General features: G+C 39.5%; 1 protein-coding gene across 2 annotated transcripts; it reads left to right on the top strand.

Moving 5' to 3' along the window:
* The first annotated feature begins 122 nt into the window (after positions 1-122).
* LOC119503302 (cilia- and flagella-associated protein 69-like) lies at positions 123-22,014 on the top strand. 2 transcript variants are annotated; one of them, XM_037794994.1, is made up of 23 exons: positions 123-505; positions 4,527-4,586; positions 4,675-4,740; positions 5,095-5,204; positions 5,308-5,384; positions 7,269-7,367; positions 8,205-8,357; positions 8,607-8,781; positions 9,710-9,833; positions 9,975-10,023; positions 10,132-10,253; positions 10,339-10,570; positions 12,590-12,742; positions 12,833-12,948; positions 13,316-13,434; positions 14,651-14,732; positions 14,862-15,054; positions 16,953-17,090; positions 17,496-17,572; positions 17,855-18,052; positions 19,082-19,168; positions 19,259-19,342; positions 21,822-22,014. In XM_037794994.1, exons 1-23 carry the CDS (start codon positions 416-418, stop codon positions 21,984-21,986), a joined length of 2,769 nt encoding a protein of 922 aa, XP_037650922.1. In that variant the 5' UTR covers positions 123-415; the 3' UTR covers positions 21,987-22,014. The 2 variants fall into 2 exon arrangements, with proteins under 2 accessions (XP_037650922.1, XP_037650921.1); XM_037794993.1 differs by having other exon boundaries at positions 416-505; positions 7,269-7,439.
* Positions 22,015-22,173: the final 159 nt, after the last annotated feature.

Genomic DNA, 22,173 nt, shown 5'->3' with positions numbered 1-22,173 from the left:
GGGGAAATCAATGCGCTGTTTTTGCGAGAATACCACTTCCTGTTTTAAAGAGGAAATGGGCGTTTCGTTTTCGTGTTTTAGTTTTGAGCTCCACTGCTTGCCGTCCTGCACGGTAACCATGGTAACTGTAGTAACGCTGCGCCGTCAGACTCCGGCAACGTCAAGAGGAGCAGAGACTCAGATGTTGGACGACTTCAGAGGCGTTTTTATCAGAGTTTAGTGACTAGAAACCAACACGGGTTTAGGTGAAGTTTCCGTTAATGTCAGCTCGCTGTTACTAGCAAACAAACACCGAGGTTAGAGACGTCTAATGTCCACAACTGACCCTTTTAATGAACCAAACACATCTCGTGAGGCAAAATTCAAATGAACCGACAATGTTTGGAGTAAGAAGTTGAAACAAGAAGTTTTGGAAATGGATTCAGGCAAAGTTGTGCACAGAAGAAAACCGGATATTCCTACAATCAGACCAAGAGCATCGGATCAGAAGCAACATGTCCAGGAGGTAAACAGTGACTGCTAATGTTACTCATCATACTGCTGAAGTGTCTCCTCTGGCTCTCACATTATAACGTTATTCATCCATTCACAGTGGGGGAAGAAGTATTAGTCAAAGTAACAATAACACAATTTAAAAATACTCTTAATTCAGTGAAACACCTTCATTCTAAATCCTACTAAAATTAAAGTACTATCAATAATGTGTTGGCTACTTAAAGTGTAAAGGGTAAAGTACTCACTATGCAGCCAAAATGGGCTCTGTTGTTGTTACATTATTATATTGTATACTATTATATTATATACAGTAACATTTAAGATTAATTTTAATGTTGTAGCTGATTGAAGTAGAGATAATTTTAATATTTTTTTATACAGTTGGGTGGTTTAATTGATTGTATAACACTGTATTGTATTCATATGCTCATTGTTTTTTATAATCTTCATCTGTAAAGTAACTACAGGTATCAAATAAATATAGTGCAGTCAAAAGTAATATTTCCCTTTCCATGTGGTGGAGGAGAAGTATAAGTAGCACAAAATTACACTTCAGTACAAGTAACTCAGAGTTGTATTTAAGTACAGTATGTACTTAGTTACTTTCCACCACTGCCCTATTTATTTAATGTAATAATAATCCCTGATCACTGGGAATGTAAATAGTCCATAACTCGAATGACTTTACCGGTCTTTTGTTACACAAACTAAAACTAGACAACAACTAAATATAATACAGTTATTAATGTTTACTGACGCTAAATGTAAACTAAAGTGCTTCTTTGAACTGAGAAACACACAACATGCTTTCAAAGGATACTTTATGTACGGCTGAATTACCAACTGGGCAAGTGGACAACTGCTGCAAGGCTTCAGACCTCCAGTGGTTTGTAATAATTTGCCAATTTATTTGGGAATATGCACCAATGAACTTTAATATCCATTGAAAAGGGACACAAATTAGGTCCAGAATGATTGTTATCATGAGGCCCTCGGTGTCTTGGAGGGGCCCTATGTCGCAATCTAATTTAAATATCTTTCTTATTCCAGTTTATGTTCGTCACAAATGTGTATTACTTTATTTTCTCAAAGTAATTAGCAGACAGCATATCAGTGGCCAGGTAGTACTCTAACATAGGAGTATGAGCTGGTTTAGGGATTATAGGCAGGATATAATTAAGATGTGTAGTCTGATGTGTGCACAGTTCTTGATGGGTAGTTTGAGGCGACAGGGTACGTTCACAGTGCAGTGAGAGTGGGTTCATTCAGCCATGCTGATTCATCAAATCTATCCATTATATACAGTGTATTTTATATGAATATCTGTGTACTTGTTATTAATGTCGTTAAGACAAGATCCATGATGTATTATCACAGTTAGTATGCAAAAATGGGTAACACTTTATAACAACCATTTATAAATGGTAAATTGATAGTTAATTAATTTTAAGTTAATAGTTATTTTACAGTTAACAAACAATGAAATGATCATTACTAATGTTTACTAACTATTAGTAATGCTATAATTTCTGTTATTTTATCAGTAGTTTGTGTAATATGAAATAATTAGTTTATAAATTCTATATTGTATCATAGCTGATAAGAGACGATAACGATCACATTCTGATTACATTAGTAAAGTATTTGACAGTTTGTTGTTGCACACATTATAACATTTGATATACTATATTAAGTATTTGTTAGTGATTACCAAATGATTTGTAAACCTTTACGAAATCGTTTGTAAAACATCTATAAATATTACATAGATAGATGGACCAGAAATGATTAACCATTGACAAACTATTAACTATCTATCTAAATAATGTTTATAGATGCTTTACAAAGTATTTATTAACCATTTAACAAGGTATAATAATCATCAGTTGCATCTTTATAATAGCCATCCAAATAATGTAAATTATAGCATTAATAATTATTAGTAATCATTATTAATGATCAATTTACCATTTATAAATGATGGTTATTACACAGTGTTACCCAAAAATGTAACTGTTCTATTTACATAGAAGTGTAGTGACTTGTTGCAATTTTAAATATGACCCTAATTGCCAGATGGAGCAAATATAAATGCTGAATTGGGTTATTATGATCCCAGAAATTGCACAAAGAAAAAAAAAAAGCATTACAAAATGTCAGATAATATTTTATCTTTTACTTCTATAATGGACTATGGGTCTGGAAATAAAGTGTATTGAACTCAACTATTACATGAGATACAGACGTAGGCAAAGTTGTTGGTAACGTTCCGTTAAAGAGAGAAAAACCCACAATGGTCACTGAAATAACTTGAAACTGACCAAAGTAATAATAAATAAAAATTTACTGAAAATTAACTAATGAAAATCAGATATTGTTTTTGAATTATGGTTCAACAGAATCATTTTAAAAAACAAACTAATGAAACTGGCCTAGACAAAAATGATGGTAGCCCTAGAAAAGATGTAAAATAATGTGACCATAGGGACATATTAAACTAAAGTGTGTCCTGTAATTAGCATCACAGGTATCTTCAAACTTGTAATCAGTCAGTCTGCCTATTTAAAGGGTGAAAAGTAGTCACTGTGCTGTTTGGCATCATGGTGTGTACCACACTGAACATGGACCACAGAAAGCTAAGGAGAGAGTTGTCTCAGGAGATCAGAAAGAACATTATAGACCTTCATGTTAAAGGTAAAGGCTATAAGACCATCTCCAAGCAGCTTGATGTTCCTGTGACTACAGCTGCACATATTATTCAGAAGTTTAAGGTCCATGGAACTGTAGCCTACCTCCCTGGACGTGGCCGCAAGGGGAAAATTGATGACATATTGAAGAGACGGATAATATGAATGGTAACCAAAGAGCCCAGAACAACTTCCAAAGAGATTAGAGGTGAACTCCAAGGTCAAGGTACATCAGTGTCAGATCGCACCATCCGTCACTGTTTGAGCCAAAGTGGACTTAATGGAAGACGACCCAGGAGGACACCAAATCATAAAAAAGCGAGACTGGAATTTTCCAAAATGCATATTGACAAGCCACAAAGCTTCTGGGAGAATGTCCTTTGGACAGATGAGACAAAACTGGAGCTTTTTGGCAAGTCACATCAGCTCTATGTTCACAGACGCAAAAATGAAGCATCCAAAGAAAAGAACACTGTACCTAATGTGAAACATGGAGGAGGCTCGGTTATGTTATGGGGCTGCTTTGTTGCATCTGGCACAGGGTGTCTTGAATCTGTGCAGGGTGCAATGAAATCTCAAGACTATCAAGGCATTCTGGAGCGAAATGTGCTGCCCAGTGTCAGAAAGTTTGGTCTCAGTTGCAGGTCATGGGTCCTCAAACAGGATAATGACCCAAAACACAGCTAAAAACACCCAAGAATGGCTAAGAACAAACATTGGACTATTCTGAAGTGGCCTTCTATGAGCCCGGATCTAAATCCTATTGAACATCTGTGGAAGGAGCTGAAACATGCATTCGGAGAAGGCACCCTTCAAACCTGAGACAGCTGGAGCAGTTTGCTCACGAGAAGTGGGCCAACATACCTGTCGACAGGTGCAGAAGTCTCATTGAGAGTTACAGAAATCACTTGATTGCAGTAATTGCCTCAAAAGGTTGTGCAACAAAATATTAAGTTAAGAGTACCATCATTTTTGTATAGGCCAGTTTCATTAGTTTGTTTTTTTAAATGATTCTGCTGAACCATAATTCAAAAACAATATCTGATTTTCATTAGTTAATTTTCAGTGAATTTTTATTTATTATTACTTTTGTCAGTTTCAAGTTATTTCAGTGACCATTGTGGGTTTTTCTCTCTTTAACGGAACGTTACCAACAACTTTGCCTACGTCTGTATATGCACATTTTAATGCAAAATATTTTGTCACATCTTCAGATTGCACACAATAACTTGATGCAATATTTTTTTTGTGTTCAAATCTTTTTATCATCCAAGAGTTATTATAATCCCAGTAACACCTTGACAGACAGTGTAAACTTTGACCTAAACTGTAATTTCTCAACAGGCCAGTGTGAAAAGTATTGAACTCAGTAAGGTGATTCGTCTTTTTGAAGATCCTTTGACAGTAAGTTAAACTTGAATGTCATCAGACTTTTTTTCTGTTTTAAGTTATGTGATATGTAATCATACTGTACTTTCTGTTTTTATTAAAGGCTAACTCGAAGGAGAGGCACCTTTTTGTGCTGAAGAAACTACTGAAGAGAAGCCAAATTGGCTTTGTATCCTTTGTTCTGGATTTAGCCTTCTGACGTATGATAACGCACAATCTCTCTTTTCCAAAATAAATCTTTCTCAGGTGTCACACACTGCAGCAGATTGTCAAATTGTCCTCATTACTGTCCCCGGGCACAGTGATGAAAATAGATTTGCTCTCACGCAAAATAAACACAGCGCCAAACGTCATTCCCAAGGCTCTAATTTACAGCTCTATCGCTGTCTGTCAGCATTTTCCCTGTTCAGAAATATCCTCAGCTATCATGATGACTCTTTGCCCCGTCACTTCCCCTCCCTCGCTGGGATTTATCTCCGTATACGCTTTGCCAAAATGTTAGAACTTCTTAAATTATTTCAAGCTTTTGAGGGAGCTGACAGGCATCGCCAAAATACTCAACATCTGTGCTGAGAAAGTGACGGATCACCCTGAATATGTGCCCATTCTGTGTGAGGTACTTCAAATTTGTAGGTAAGAAACTCAAATATTTGAAGCCTACATGGAAAAGAAGGATGTTTGTTGTTTTTGTTGTGACATCGTCTGAACATCAACATGTTGCTTTGCTTCATCTCAGGCTTCCCTTCCTGAAGGAGAAAGCATCTGATGAGCTGAATTACGCTCAGGACGTCATAGAGTTCCTCTCACACATGGGTATACACATCACTTATTAAAGTTATTTCATATTTTTGCATTAAATTGCAATTGACCATTTCCAAAAGCGTAGCATAGGCTTTAAGGTCATTGATTTACCTTCTACAGTAGGAGCCACTAACTCTCATTCTCCTTCTTCTTATTCTATGTTATGAAAATTAATTTGAAGTCTTGAAACTTAAAGGATAAGACTGGCAGTATTGTATTTTCTATATTTTATTTATTATTGTCAAAAAATCCCATGAAGAGACAGAAACAAATAGTTTTCTCAAGACTTTAGGACACCCAGACAGGGTGCCCATTGGTTCCTTCTGAAGATGAAAATCTCTAAAAACAGGTCACAAATTTACAGTTAAATTTTTCTAAAGAGGCTCAGTAATTTCCTAAAACAGCTGGACACTGTAGCTATTGTCAAACATACCTAAACTGGAGAAAACAGTGCATTTATAGAGGACTATTTTCAGTAGTGGATGAAGACACATTTGGTGAGTATTTCCTGCAGCAGGATAAGAGATTTGCTGACAAAAAATACATGTGAAATATCACCAGCCTTACTCTTTAAGAAAGAGCACCCATTACATGTTACATGTATTTGTGTCAAAGTTATCATTGTGGGATAATGTTGTTTTTTGGTGCATTCACATGCTTGCAGGACTTGAAATGCAGTGGCCGAACCTTTTTAATGCAACACATAACAGAGTCCATATTATCCTTCATATAGTTGTTACTTTGGTTTCTGTTTTTACAGTTTGATTTTTGCTTTCTATTGCTTAAGACTGACTTGGTCCTTCAAAGTTAGGGTTGGTAATCTTGAGAAAGCAGCAAGAGTACATTAGACTTTAAAAATTAAACAAACTGAAAAGCCCAGGCCGGTGTTGTCAACTCTTTTCCAGTGAAAGTAGCTAGCAGCACTTGCTCCAAAAGTCACAAAATCTAGCGAGAAAGTCGCCAAGTTGGCAACACTGATAGTCCGTACCTTCAGGCCTCCCTCCAAAGCCAATCCCCGAAAATGGTCATTATGAATGTAAACAAGGAACATGACTATTGTTATTTGTGGAAGACTCCACATCCGGTTCCCTCGTCTGGAAGTCAATGGGTTGTTAGTTAGATGCCTGAAATAAGGTCTGTGGTTAACACAAGCTGAAGAGATTTTAACGTTTTGTTCTACGACATAAAATACACCAATAAATATCCCACTCGTAAATTTTGAAGCTTTTATGTGTCTTAAAAAAGTCGGTTGCTAACAAGTGGCTAAATAAGACTACTAAACGTCATCACGCTGACTCGTCCTCCTTTACAGTCTCGTTGTGCATACTCGCGCTCATGCGTCCGTGGTGTAGTTCGTTTATAGCCTAACGTTAGCTTTTTACTTCTGGTGATTGCATTTACAATTCAAAAATCATTAAACTGGTGTTCATTTGTGGAGATTATCTTGCTGAACAAAACTTGTAATTATCATAAATGTGTGTTTATCACAGAGTTTATTTTCGGTGATAATCCAAACCCCAATGGAACAATCCAATTGGCTTTTTGTCGAGGGAACCAGCGCGGTGCTAACTACCTGGTTGGCCTACAAAAATACGTCATCCCTGCAGCACTCTATGAGTGCACGGGCAGAGTGCGTGCAGACAGGCATGTAGATAGGTAGCCTGTCCAATCATTTAATTCGGGTTTATTACAGTCCTACGACAGCCACAGATACCAGATTGTTTTTCTCTTTTTATCGTCAGAGTATTTGCTTTGTTGATTGCTGTCTGGATTTAATGAAAATGTCATCAAATGTAACAACAAATGTTTTTGAAGAAGATTACCAACCCTAGCTTTAAAGAAGAAGGCAGTTTCTCCAGACAGGAGTGACTCTGACTGATGTGTTTGTTTTGGCAGGCTGTCTGATGAGGGTGTCAGATGTTGAAGTGAGACAGCAGATAGTTGAGTCAGTGAAATCGTTCTACAGCTGTGTGGCTCCTAAACAGCTGCTTGACGGTACGGAGCGTCTTGCCAAGCCAAAGCCTCGGACTTTCCACTCTGACAAGCGATTTTCTAGACTTTCACTGAGTGAGGTTTTTTCATGGCTTCTGTGGTGGCATGCTTGTGCCTTTGTTTCTTTCCTTTTCATTGTTTGTTTCCTTCATTCTTTCTTTCTTTCTTTCTTTCTTTCTTTCTTTCTTTCATGCTTTACCTTTTCTAGAGTCTTAGTGAAACATTACAAGGCTGATGTTATGAACCAGTAATGGCTTATCAATCTTGGTGATTGTAATTGTCAACTGTAAAACAACTTTGTCCATAGAGACTGGCACAGTTTTGTATGCATAAAAAAATATATTAACTATTATATTTTTACTACATTTTGACAGATACAGCAACTGTTAAATAGGGCTGCCCCCTCTTTGTCGACTAATCGGCCGTTTTGGTCTTTGTCGCCTAAAATTCCTTTAGCCGTTTATATCTACATACGGAGCGGGTCCTCTTCACGGAGCCGGCCGCCATGTTTCTACAGTAGCCCAGAATGGACAAATCAAACACTGGCTCTAGAGAGGGCCTTTCGCATTTATCACGGTTTTGTGTCGGCCACCGTAGTTGTCCGAAACGCTTGGCACACGGGAGAAGTTTCAGTTGGTTGTGATCTGCAACCTCGCTGCTAGATATCGCCAAATCCTACACACTGCACCTTTAAGAAGCACTTGTAAACAATAATGTGTTGTTTTTCTTCTTTTTGTTTTTGTATTTTTAATTTTCTTTTCGTCTTCTCTTTAGTTCGATTCTTGCAGCTCATAACTTACATCCATAAATGTATTTTATTGTTATTATCTGCTTCCGCAGGGCTTCAGCCGACCTCTCCAGGCTACAGGCTGCAGCTGCTGGAGCGCAGCGACCTGGCTCAGACGCTGCTCCTCTCCATGGCCGCTCTGGAGAACCAGCCTGCCATCAAGCTGCAGCTCCTGCAGACCCTTAAGATCCTCTCCAGCTCCTCTGGTCAGTAGCTGATTTTATTCTGGATCCACTGAGGATAGTGGAGGAGGGGATCTGTCAGACACGTCAATCTAACCTCCTTCATTAGATAAAGTAGCCAGCTCTCAAGTGCATAAATCATCTTGTGACCCAAGTAATAATCAGACAAACAATCAAAACAGTGATTTTAAGTGTCCTTGTGTCAATGTCAGCAGGTCAATGGGTTGTTTTCATCATCAATCACATTAATCGCTTTTCATTTTACAAACACAGATATGAATTGTGCGTTAATACTGAAAGCACGAGGAGCAGAGACCATCTGCCTCCACATGAACGAACCTGACCCGTCCGGTCAGGTCCTGTTCCGCTCCTCCGAAATCCTCTGGAACCTGCTGGAGAGAGGCAGCAAGGAGGTCACTGCTCAGCTCAGCAGCATGGAGTGTGTCATGTATGTGGATTTAACATCTTTTGTGGCTGAGTGTGAGGAAGTTAAAGCTGCAGTAGGCAGTATATTTTTGGCATCATTGGGCAAAAAATCCATAATAACCTTTCAGCATATTGTAATTTAAGTGTTCTGAGAGAAAACTAGACTACTGCACCTCCTCATGGCTCTGTTTTCGGGCTTTAATTAATCTAGCCCATCCCAGGAGACTTTGGCCAATCACAGGTCATTTCAGAGAGAGAGCGTTCCTATTGGCTGTTGATTCAACAGAGGCAGCTGTCAATCACTCGCGAACTCCGATCAAATGGTCAAACTAGGCAGCGCTGATCAAATATGAATCAATATTCTGTAACTGTAATGCCTATTTCTCTCCTCAAATGTTTTCAGAAACATCTTGTAGTGTACTGTTTAGCTGTAAAGTGCGAAAGTGGGCGATGCTTGGTATTTCCTCAACTGATCTCAACATGGTGGAAGGGTCACGAACTTTCTCATTTTACAGCTAAACAGTACACTACAAGATGTTTCTGAAAACATGTGAGGCAAGAAATACAGTAATTGAATCATTCAATCATTCATATTTAATCAGCGCTGCTTAGTTTGACTGTTTGATCGGAGTGATTGACAGCTGCTACGAGACGGCGAGGCTCCAGCTCGGCTCTGATTGGTTGTTTTCCTCCAGTGTGTGAAACCTTGCAGATTCCATTAGAATAACTTTTTTTTTTTTTTTTTAATCATATTTGCTCCAATCTGCCTACTCCAGCTTTAATCGAGGAAGTCAGATCCTGAGATTGATAGAATCCTAAAATGTATATTGATCAGCAAGCATCTAGAGGAAGTTATGAGTCAAGAATGAATCACCTTCCATCCTTTAAAAATGTGAATACTTTTGTGCTCTCATTCTGTACAAATAGATTTCTCACTTTCTGTTCATTAGATCCCTGAAAGAAGCGTTTTCTCACCAGCTGATGAACGGTTTCCGACATTCTGACCTCCAACTCAGAAATGATCTGCTTGTCATCATAACTCTCATCGCTGAGAATCCCAACTCTCTGCTTATTGTGAGTACAGGATAGATAAATGTACTGTATGATAGAAACACCCTGCAGCTGATATTTTTAGACTCATAACTGCCTGGTATATTTAGTAGGTGTGTCAATGTGCCACTACAGTTTGCTTGACGTTGTGTTTCTAATTTCTAGGAGAGTTTGTTTGCCAAACAGCTTGTGGTTTTTGTCACATTTCCAGAGCGTGAGGCCAATCTTTCCTTATACATTTTTGTTTCATTTTTACATTTTAAATATGTTTGAGTACAGTAGCAACTTTTATGATAACAAAATTGCTTCCTTTATGTTTTAGTGAAAAGTCAAAACCCTTTGATCCGCAACCTCAAGCTCACCTACAGTAATGAAGACTTGAAAATGAAGAAATTGCTTTTGAATCTGCTGGTTTTGATGTCAAAGGACTTAGCTGCTCTGCAGGTCAGTCACACTCAATTAGTATTGTTTGAGTAGTGATAAGTCTAAATGGGACATTTTTAACACCCTCTGTGTTTTCCTCTCCTAGCTTTATAAAGAGGAAAGAGTCATGCTCGCTCTGCTGACACTCATGAAGCCAACCGTTGCCTCGCCTGAGCGCCATTCGGTGTCACGTCAGTGGTCCTCGGCCCAGCGGGAGGAGCTCCAGCTGCAGGCGCTGGCCACCCTGGCCATCGTCGCTCCGCTCATGTTGGACGACTACATGTCCTGTCAGGGAAACACGTGTCTGCTGCTCCTGCTGGACTGGTGCATCGCTCAAGGTGAGGATGCTGCAAAACGTTTAGAGAACCAGAGGCTGTCCTGTATCTGAGAGGTCAAAGGTCAAACACCAACATTCATGTGTCCTGTCAGAGTGCAAAAAAAAATGCATCATGGTTAGAAGAATTAATTGTTTAACTACTTTTCAAAAAAAAAGAAATGATTATACATGATTGTGTTTTTTTACAGACTATTTCCATTTATTTAATTTTTTTAAGTTTAACTGATGATTCAGTTATTTACAGGGCTTAAACTTGAATCCAAAAATGACAAATGCTTTCAGGGATTGCACTTCAACAGACACTTCTTTACATTGCTTCAACTTCAACTCCCATACAACATCTCACATTAAAACAATTCACATTTTAAAGGGGACATATCCTGCTCATTTCCAGGTCCATACTTGAACATGTTTACATGCTTTAAAGTAAAAAAAAAACATACATTTTCTCATGCTGTCTGTCTGAATATACCTGTCTTCACCCTCTGTCTGAAACGCTCCATTTTAGCGCCTGTCTCTTTAAGAGTCCCTCCCGAAAAAGCCCAGTCTGCTCTGATTGGCTTAGGAGAAAACTATGGTGCACCTTTGCAAAGGTAGTTGTCAAGCTGAGGGCGGTATATTCTGATGAGCCTGCATGTGACATAGGAAGGAGAGCCAAATCTGATTGGCTTGTTGAATCACATGTTTTCTGATCTAGACAGCTAGACATCTAGTGAGCACTAGGGCTGGGACGATACACCGATTCAATATGTATTGCGATTCAATATTGTGATTTATTGTGATTTTTGTTAACTTTTTTAACACTAGACCATGGGAAAAAGTTGAATCATACACTTCTAGGGACTTTTACTTTAGAAAATAAAGTAAAGTAAGGCAAAATGTTTGATTTTCAGCATGTACAGTATGTTGTTAGAGTTGTCCTGAAGTCAAATATATCAGACATGTATCATGTAATGTTTTATACTTCTGGTGAATATAATCCAATCAATCTTATTTCCATATATGTATTTTGTGTATACAGTTCCCTTTGTTAACACCTTATTTTGAAAACAGGACGTAGTCACACGTGTATACTTCCTCTAACTTCTCCAAGTCTGTCTCTAGCTCTCACGTCAGCTCCATCCTCTTTATACATCCATGGTCAGCTCCATCGGGGCCGTTTGAATGCATTTAACATAAATGTCAGTATATGGGTGCTCTACAGTTGTAGCGTCGGCCCATTTGACCACGGAGATGAGAGCGACGGCTGGCTTGACCGCACGTTACCGCGATACGATAACGTTTCCTGTCCGTGACAGAGTTAGCATGCAGCTTTAGCCATATTTAGCTCTACTTTTCCTGTCAATGTGTGAAACCCAAAGTGTTTCCATACTTTACTGGATGTGTAGTGTTTACCACGCTGGATTTAATATGTGATGGTGCAGGTCGTATCCATGCAGACCCTCCAACGTTTCTACTTCCTCATTTCGGCCTATTGAAGGACGCTGGGTCACGTGTCATCAACGCGTCATATCTTTGGGGTACAACACATGTGCAGTAAAATCTGGTCTGCACTCGCCAAAATTGAGCCAATCGCAACGCACAACCGCAGCTTCAGTTACACTGCGCATGTGTTATACCCCAAGACCCGTGTTCAGCCTGTGTCCCAGCCTCCTTCAATAGGCCTTGGTTTCGGCTCACAGCAGCCGGTTGACAGATAGGGAACAGATACGACGTCACACTACTCAGACTACAACAATAAAAGCTTCCTTCTATCTCCGCATATACTCAAATGAAGTAAATATATGGATTCTGGCATTAAAAAATCGATTTAAAGATCATAAAAAAAAATGCAACACAGGTGAATCGATTGTTTTCCCACCCCTAATGTGCGCAATCGCTGAAAAAATGAGTTTTTATGATATGTCCCCTTTAAGACACTGTAAACCCTTTACAGTGTTTGCACCTGCAATTTTAATAATTTGGTTATTGTAGCCTTTTTTCATAAAACAACAGTATCCTTATTATACTTTTCCTTCAGATGCTTTCTTTGGTCAGGGTCAGAGCTCTGGAAGAGGCAGTAAGAAGGCTCAGATGCGGCATTGTATCAGAGTGCTGAGATCTGTGACGTCTTTAGGTGAAGACTCAGTCAACCAGGACCTTTGTGATCAAGGAACTATCAACCAGTTGTTGGGTAAATTTAATCAAAACTCGCACAACATCAGCAGAAACATTTCACTTCATAAACATGGTCGACGTAGACGTACCTGTTGTATTTCCTCAGGGGTTTTGATGCAGATGGAAGCGAGTCCTGATGAGGAGGATTCGGTCACCCTGGAGATGAAGTCAGACATTCAGCTGATACTTTCAGCGCTGTGTGAGAATGACATGCACAGAAAGGTAAATGTGACATTATAACCCTGATAAAAGCACTTTGTAACAGCTAAGAAGTAGATTCTTATGTGATTATAGCATCTTTCAAATTAGTTTAAAAGATGGACAAGAGGACAAGTTTTTGTTTGTAGAAAAATAAGACAATACTGGTGAAAACAGCTGCTTTAATCAACACAATAAATGTAATATTTTTGAATTAGTGCTTCAAGTGAAAATAAATACTGCTGCCTGCATCTTTAAACACTAAAATGATTTGACTTTCTTTATGTTTATATTTGTAATCTCGGGCTCAGATCAGAGGATTACACTTTCAGTTACAGTTTGTGAACATACAGTATCTCCATACTGACAGTCCTGTTGTGTTGCACCACAGGAACTGTTTGGATCAGAGGGCGTTGAGATGGCGGTTCACTTCCTGAAGAAAGGCTCCAACAAGTTCTACAGCGGTCTGGGACACAACAAGCTCATCCTCTCCACAGTGGACTGTGTGTGGTCAGTTCAGCTAAACATCAAAACACTTTCATTAATAAATGGATGTTATTTATTCTAATGAAACATACCAACAAATGCCCCATTTACACTTGTCATGTCCAGAATCAATTTATATCTGGCTGCATTAATGGGTCTTCCTTAGCCGAAGGCTTGATGTCTCTATGAGTCATCGTTTGTTTTCAGGATCTGAATTGGGACACCATTGAGGACACCTTGTGTCCTTATATCGTTTCAGAAATAAGATTTGAATCTGTCCAATGTGTTTTGTTTGAGGACACAGAGGTCACATCTTCGGTGTTTTTTCTTATGTTCATTTTAATTTTTCACACAAAGATGCAATTCATTTGAAGCAATTTTTGGCATCATTGGGCAAATATATGCTATTCTCCTGCACAAAAAAAAAATGCATCAAAATCAATGTTGTGGGCGGCTGGTTAGCTCAGTCGGTAGAGCGAGCGCCCATGTATCGCCAAGGCTCTGTCCCTTGCAGCGGTGGACCCGGGTTCGAATCCGGCCTGTGGTCCTTTCCGCATGTCAATTCTCTCTCTCCCCCTTTCAACACTGTCCTATCAATAAAATGCTTAAAAAATGCCCCCCAAAAAAATAACATTTAAAAAAAAAAAAAAAATCAATGTTGTTGCTAATTAAAAGACAACAACTAGCATGTAGTGTACAGAAAACAAATAAATAAATATATATATATATTTATTTATTTTCATTGAAAAAACAGTGGCATTATGTTAACAAACTGGCGCTTAAAAGGTTTAAATTCTGAAAATTAATGAATATTTGGTGGTTATGATCAGGACTGAAGTTAAAGGATTTATTTCAGTGACATTGGAAAATAATATTCAAATATATTTTTATGGCAGTTTTTTGACACAGACATGTTTGTCCTCTAAGGACATCAGAGCAACTTTTTTAAAGTGAGGCACAAAGGTTAAGATCATACTACTCTCACCTCATCTCCTCACTCTAACATTACAGAGCGTGATTTACTCTTTAGTAAATTTACTCTTTAGGTCATCATCATATCCTTTATACGTTTTTTTCCACTTGGCTTTTCTGTTGTTTACTGTATTGAGTTTTCTGAACAGTCCAAGACCCATGAAGTGTAAATATAGTAATATTAACTTTTGTGTTTTGGAGAATTTGGAAGACAGGAAGGAAAGCACTGATTCCCCACAGTTGATAAAATGTGTGTGTGTCCCATCAGGTCCTGTATTGTGGGCTGCTACACCACAGAAGATTACTTTTTGGCTAAGGAGGGGGCGTCTCTTCTGTTGGATTTACTCAGTGTAAGTAGCTAATTGATTTCCAATGTCTGAAGTTATTGTTGTATTTGCTGTCAGGCAGTGTCCATATGCACCTAAATATCAAAAGTACTGATATGTATATAACTGTTTGGGCATCTCTCTCTCTAACAGTCGAGCCCCAGATGTGTACACAGCAACGTCCTCGCCACCCTGCTGGAGCTGTGTGACAACCCCAACACTCTGTCTCACATCCTGAGCTGGAGGGACGGCGGCGGTCAGACGGCTCCCAGGTTCCTGCTGCAGCTGTGGAGGGACGAGGAGGAAGAGCTGAAAGTCAGCAGGAACCACCACGGAGGGATCACAGGTCAGTCTGCAGCTACACTTTAAACAACAACGGGTCGATGACAAGACTGTTAGGAAGTACATTAACTTACATGAAATGAAATATGGCAGTCACAAGTATCTAGACTGACCTGTTGTTTAGCAGATCAGGTGAAGATAGACCACACATGTAGATCTCAGTGATCAGGTGTGAGCCCTTAAAGGTCCCATATCGTGCTCATTTTCAGGTTCATGTTTGTATTTTAGGTTTCTACCAGAACATGTTTACATGCTTTAATGTTCAAAAAACACATTATTTTTCTAATACTGTCTGTCTGAATATACCTGTATTCGTGCTCTGTCTGAAACGCTCTGTTTTAGCACATTTCAACGGAATGGCAACGGAATTGCGTTGCTAGGAAACAGCTTGGGTCCATGTTTACATCCTGTCCGCTGATGTTATTCACACACAATGCAACAGGAAATAAACTGGGACACATTTAGTATGTTTAAAACTGTGAAATGGTCTAAATATTGTAGATTTGTGACATCACAAATGGGCAAAAATCCTAACGGCTTGTTTCAAACGCACAGTTTCTGATTCCGGCTGTGTGTATTTCTCCATGGATTGAGTGTTTTGATACTTCCAGTCTTTATATATCACTTAAACCTGCTTTATAATATAAAAGACATGAAAATCTCACTTTTTACAATAAGGGACCTTTAACTAACATGTTTTAACTTATTCTCTGAAGTAGATACAGTAGTACACCGGAGCCATTCATACTTTTCATACCGTAGAAAGTGCTGGACAAAGTGTCAAAAACTGACCATTAGGAGCCCAAAACACACCAACCGAAGGATTATAAGAACAGTGTGAAGCAATGTGGTCGATCTATCAGAAGAAATGTGTATGATATGTATGGATAAATCAATATAATATTCATAACTATGTTTTCATAGAGTGCTAGAGGAATGAGTCCTAAAACTCAGAAACGAGTTAGCATTTTAGCATTTTAGCATTTCCGTTTCCCTTGTCTGGAAGTCAATGGGTTTTTAGTTAGATGCCTGAAATAAGGTCTGTGGTTAACACAAGCTGAAGAGATTTTAACATTTTGTTCTACAACATAAAATACATCAATAAATATCCCACACATGGATTTTGAAGCTTTTATGTGTCTTAAAAAAGGCGGTTGCTAACAAGTGTCTAAATGAGACTACTAAACGTCACCACGCCGACTCGTCCTCCTTTACAGCCTCGTTGTGTATACTCGCGCTCATGCGACTTTGGTGTAGTTTGTTTATAGCGTAACGTTAGAGTTTTACCTCTGGCGATTGCATTTACACGTCAAAAATCATAAAAGTGGTGTTCATTAGTGAAGATTATCTTGCTAAACAAAACATGTAAGTATCATTAACGTGTGTTTGCCACAGAGCTGATTTTCTGCAATAATCCAAAACCCAATGGAAAAATCCCATTGGCTTTTTGTCCAGGGAACCAGGGCGATTCTAACTTCCTGGTTGGCCTACAAAAATACGTCATCCCTGCACCACTCTATTAGTGTATAATCACCTGAAACTAAGAATGATCGTATTTCCGTTAGCTTAGAATGAGCCCTTCATATCTACATAGCGTCCACCATGTTGCTCCGCCATATTTCTACAGTAGCCCAGAGCGGACAAACCAAACTCTGGCTCTAGAGAGAGCCTTTCACATTTTGATGTTACCTGAAAGCCACCCTACACCTCAGACACGCTTGTGAAACTGTGGTAACGTGAGCTGCCTTCTGACTTCCGTTGCTCCTAAAGTAGTGTTACTAAGGTAAACATGGCCTCTGAGCGTGTGGAAGCTGCAATGCCATTTTTTTTTTTTGCACCATACATCTCATGTTTATACATCTTTCCCTTTTATTTTCTACTTGTTCACTTTTTGACTTTAAGACGCCCAGAGGCCCATTCTCAATCATCATCAGCAGCAGGACGCCCAGCTGTCATTTCCTGCTAACACACCGAGTGCAGCAGTGCTGGAGCTGTCCGAGAACCTGCGGTCAAAGATTTACTCCATCTTCTGCAAACTTGGTAAAGCAGTTATTAAAGAATTACATTATTACATACATTATTTAAACAATACATTTGTAATAGGTAGATGCTATTTGTATCATGTAGCCTAGAAGCTGTAGTCTATCAAGACATCTTATACAGCCTAAATGTAGCCAAAATGTCTATAACCATTTAGATCTAGATCAGTTTTTTAGTACACACGCATGGGGCTTTGACATTCAAGTTCAATACATGACTCCTGATCATTTAAGTTGTCATTTACCATAATGCAGAATATTGTAAAATATTGTGAAAAATATTGTAATGATGTATACAGGAAAGTATGACGGCCGAGGCTAGTTAAAAGTAGCACAACAGTAAATTTGCAAATGATTTAAACTTTAAAACTATGCTGTGAAAAATGATTATTTGTTACTTTTGCAGGTTTTCAAGACCTTCCCGGATTGTCAAGAAAACATTATGTGACCTTGAGCATCGTCAGGCGATATCTGGACTTCAAGGTAGAACTGATAATGCCAGTGCTGGATATGAAATTAGTTCTATTGCCACCAGTTTTCATCAGGATTGTGTCATTTATACACCATTAGAATAGCTTTAAAATGGCTTTAAAATTCTCATCATATGAGCTGTAATGGGACCAAAATGTTCCTGGTTGTATAGGCTATTTAAACTTTAAAATTATCAACATATCCCAGGCAAACATGTTAAAGTGTCATTTTAAAGACATTTGTTTCAAACACAGAAACACCATAAACCCTGAGGTGTCTGTCGTGGCGCTGTAGGTCGGTGAGGTGTGGGAGGAGATCAGCAGGGAACTGAGTTTGGACGGCGTGAGGCCGATCACCCCCGACGACGAGGCTCTGAGTACGATCTTTAAGATCACAGAGGACACGGCGAGGAGGGTCGCAGCGGAACAAAACAGCATCCTGGAGCAACAGGAGAAGGAGGACATTGGCGAGGAGGAGCTCATGTACACAGAGGTGCTGAGAGTTTAATTCAGTAATCACAAAGAGTAGACAACCGAAAGAAAGTCTGTGAAAGCCAGCTGAATCTTCTTTGATTTAAGCTGGTGGAGTAGGCAGGTTGGTGTAAATATGATTAAAAAAAGTTATTTTTATAAAATGGTCACTATATCCTGACAGTAGTGCATGAGACAGGTAATCTGAAGAAAATCATGTTCTTCTGTGTCCTCCGGTGCTCCTAACGGCATCAGCAAGATTTCACAGACCGGAGGGAAACAACCAATCAGAGCCGAGCTGGAGCCTCGCCATCTCTGAGCAGCTGTCAATCACTCGCGAACTCCGATCAAACGGTCAAAACATTTGATGCAAAGAATAGGAATTACAGTAACAGAATATTGATTCATATTTGATCAGCGCTGCCTAGTTTGACCGTTTGATCGGAGTTTGCGAGTGATTGACAGCTTCCTCCGTTGAATGAACAGCCAATAGGAACGCTCTCTGTTTGAAATGACCTGTGATTGGTCAAAGTCTCCCGTCACAGGCTAGATTTTCTAAAGCCTGAAAACAGAGCCATGAGGAAGTGCAGAAGTCTAGTTTTCTCTCAGAACACTTGAATTACAATATGGTGAAAGATTATTATGGCATTTTTGCCCAATGATGCCACAAATATTCTGCCTACTGAAGCTTTAACAGCACACAAAACTTGTTTCTAGTGTCTATATGTTGGTGTGGATATGTTGTTGCCTTTATCATGAACTACCGCACAAACTTGAACGGAAAAAATCTGGCACATGTATCCCACATTTGTCTGTCAGTAGGGTATTTTTGGATAAGCATTTTCTGATTAAAAACATATTTTTAGAAGATTTAAGAGCTTTGACAGATTGTAGCTGTATTTTTTTCTAGGAAATTTAAATTGATTTAAAAGATATTGTCACTGAAAGTAATTTGTCTCTGGAACTTGATTTAATCCATGTAGAAATAGCACACATCTATTTTCATAATTTGCACTCTGACTCATACTGTTTCTGTGTCTTTGTGTTGCAGATTAAGTCTCATTGGACGCAGCGGGAGCTCACAGCCAAGTCATGGGACAATTACGTTTCCAAAACTTCAAACTATGAGATCCTAAAGGTTTTATCTTTAAAACATCCGCAGATATGACCACAAAGAATTAATCTGAAGAACAATGTTTTTATGTTTTGCTGCCTTTTTTTCACACAGGAAGTAAAAGCACAGAGGGAGAAATACATTGAATCATCCAGACCCAAACCAAAGCATCAGGATGCTGCAGTTCGTCATACAGAGGTCTCTCACTGACACACAACATTTATCGTATAGGATTGTACTGCTCACTGTCAGTAATCTGGTTTTAGAGGATAAAACCTGCAGTGTGTTCAGCAAGGTGGTTGAATCAGACTTTTACTGACCTCTACTGGCAAACAGGAGCAACTGCAACAATCTCTCTCTCACAAGACCCACCCCTCAACTCCCTTTGAATTACAGTGAAAAAATTAAAGTGTCCCTCTTACGCTAGTTGATAAAAGCATAGATACAACAGAAGCATTCAGTAAAGAAGTAACATGCAATATACTACTGCTTGCCATTTGATTTTAAGGCTTGAAAATTAGGGTTTTATCTTTCTCAAAATGTCTTGCAGTGTAATTTGAGAAAATGTCTTGTGTATGGCTCACAGAACAACCTAAAACTGTTCTGGAAGCCAGATATGTTAACACCTCAAGGAGTAATCATTATTGAAGAATTAATAACTGCCAGTGTGTTCATTTTGTCCACTGAGGCTGTAAAAATAGACCTTTTTTCACCTTAAATCCTCTTACAGCTGCAAGGGAAGTTAGTTCAAATATATCTACTAGCTCTTAAAGGTGCAGTGTGTATGATATGGTGGCATCTAGCAGTCAGGTTGCAGATTGCAACCAACTGAAATTACTCCTGTGTATCAAGCATGTAAGGGAAAACGTGAATGACTCTGTCTAGAGCCAGTGTTTGGTTTGTCCGTTCTGGGCTACTGTAGAAACATGGCGGCCGGCTCCGTGAAGAGGACCCGCTCCCTAAGTAGACTCATAGGGAGCGGGTCATTTTAAGGTAACGAAAACACAATGATTCTTAGTTGCAGGTGATTATTTACTAAAGAAAACATACTTATTAATATTATATTAAATTTCTGCCAATAGATCCAACTAATTGTTACACACTGTTCCTTTAAAGGCATATTTGTCGGTTGTGGTTTGTAAACACTCGCAAACATTCAAAGTTGGCCCCTCCTCCCCGGCTCAACGAGGGTTAGGGTGCGTGCCAGCGGGCAAAAGACCTCTCGTTTTGGAGCGAGCGCTGTCCGCTTGGCGTTTTGCCTCTCTATATTTGTGTTTTTCGGCACTGTGTCCACCATTTTTGTAGCCTCCTCTTGGATGCGTGTTGGCACCTGGTTGCTACATTTTTACAGAGAGGCGAAGTCAACAAACTGCCATTTTCCTGACTTGCAAAATTATCTTTTAAATTGACAAACATCATATGTGTGATTCACGGCGCAATTCAAACAGCCTCAAAAAACTATTTGTCTCTCCCCATTGACTACCGTACATATTTTTTCCGAAATATGATCCCATGGGGTCCGCCGGAGGGGACTTGGCCTCTCTATAGAGGTTTCACACCCATGAAGGGCAGTGTCTCTTTAGATCCAGACACCACACCACACAGTCTTAGTGGGTCAGAAGTGATGATTGAGAGGGATTATTTTTGTATGAGTCTATACATTGTTTTTTATAGGGAAATCCTTCTCATGCACCTTTAAAGCTGAAGTAGGCGAGATTGGAGCAAATATGATTAAAAAAAGTTATTTTTATAAAATGGTTGCTATATCCTGACAGTAGTACATGAAACAGGTAACCTGAAAAAAATCATGTTCCTCTGTGTCCTCCGGTGTCCTCGAGTGCTCCTAACGGCATCTGCAAGATTTCACATACCGGAGGAAAACAAGCAATAAGAGCTGATCTGAGGTCTGCTGTCTATCTGCCGTCTATGAGAGCCGGCTGTCAATCACTCGCAAACTCCGATCAAACGGTCAAACTAGGCAGCTCTGATCAAATATGAATCAACATACTGTTACGTTAATGCCTATTTCTCTCCTCAGATGTTTTCAGAATCATCTTGTAGTACACGGTTTAGCTGTGAAATGAGAAAGTTTGTGACCCGGCAGCCATGTTGGAAATCTCTTGAAGGAATGCCAAGGCCTATGAAAAGGAGGCTGGGTCACGGACGGACATGGTCTTGGGGATTGGGGTATGACACATGCTCAGTGTAACAGAAGCTGCGGTTGTGCATTGCGATTTGCTCAATTTCGACGAGTGCAGGCAAGATTTTACTGCGCATATGTTATACCCCTGTGATATGACGCGTGACCCAGCCTCCTTTATATAGACCTTGAGGAACGCCAAGTACCGGTCACATGACCGGAGTACAGCCAATAGGAACGCTCTCTCTCTCTCTCTCTCTGAAATGACCTGTGATTGGTCAAAGTCTCCTGTCACGGGCTAGATTTTTTAAATCCTGAAAACAGAGCAATGAGGAGGAGCAGAAGACAAGTTTTCTCTCAGAACACTTGAATTACAATATGCTGAAAGGTTATTATGGAATTTTTGCCCAATGATGCCAAACTTATTCTGCCTACTGCCACTTTAAGTCACGAGCTGGTGACATAGAGCTGTGTGGAACAACAAAGAGACGTACTCACTGATGGTTAACACAGGCTGTGTTTGACTGTGTGTTCCAGCATTTCATCGGGCAGGTGATGTCTGTAGAGAGGACAGACGGTCAGGGGCCCGCCGGAGTGAAAGTGATGCTGGCCAGAGCTCCCATCAAGGCTGCAGGTCAGAACGAAGTGGGAGCCACAACACAGGACCCAGAGTACTTCAGCACCGTATCTGTAAAGGACTGATGTTCAATACACGCCCTTTACACTGTCACTGCACCTTTATTTTATCTTATAGATTTTAATGTACACCCAGACTTTGCAGCACATTAACCCCTTACCATTCCACCCTCTTTTTTTGAGCAGTAGGGGTGGGGGACAGGGGATGTTCAGGGGGAGATAAAAAAGTAGGTGCCACAGTAGATGCCACATA

The sequence above is a fragment of the Sebastes umbrosus genome, chromosome 15, assembly GCF_015220745.1.
Source record: "Sebastes umbrosus isolate fSebUmb1 chromosome 15, fSebUmb1.pri, whole genome shotgun sequence".
NCBI classification, from domain to species: Eukaryota; Metazoa; Chordata; class Actinopteri; order Perciformes; family Sebastidae; genus Sebastes; species Sebastes umbrosus.
This window is presented reverse-complemented; position numbering and strand designations above follow the sequence as displayed.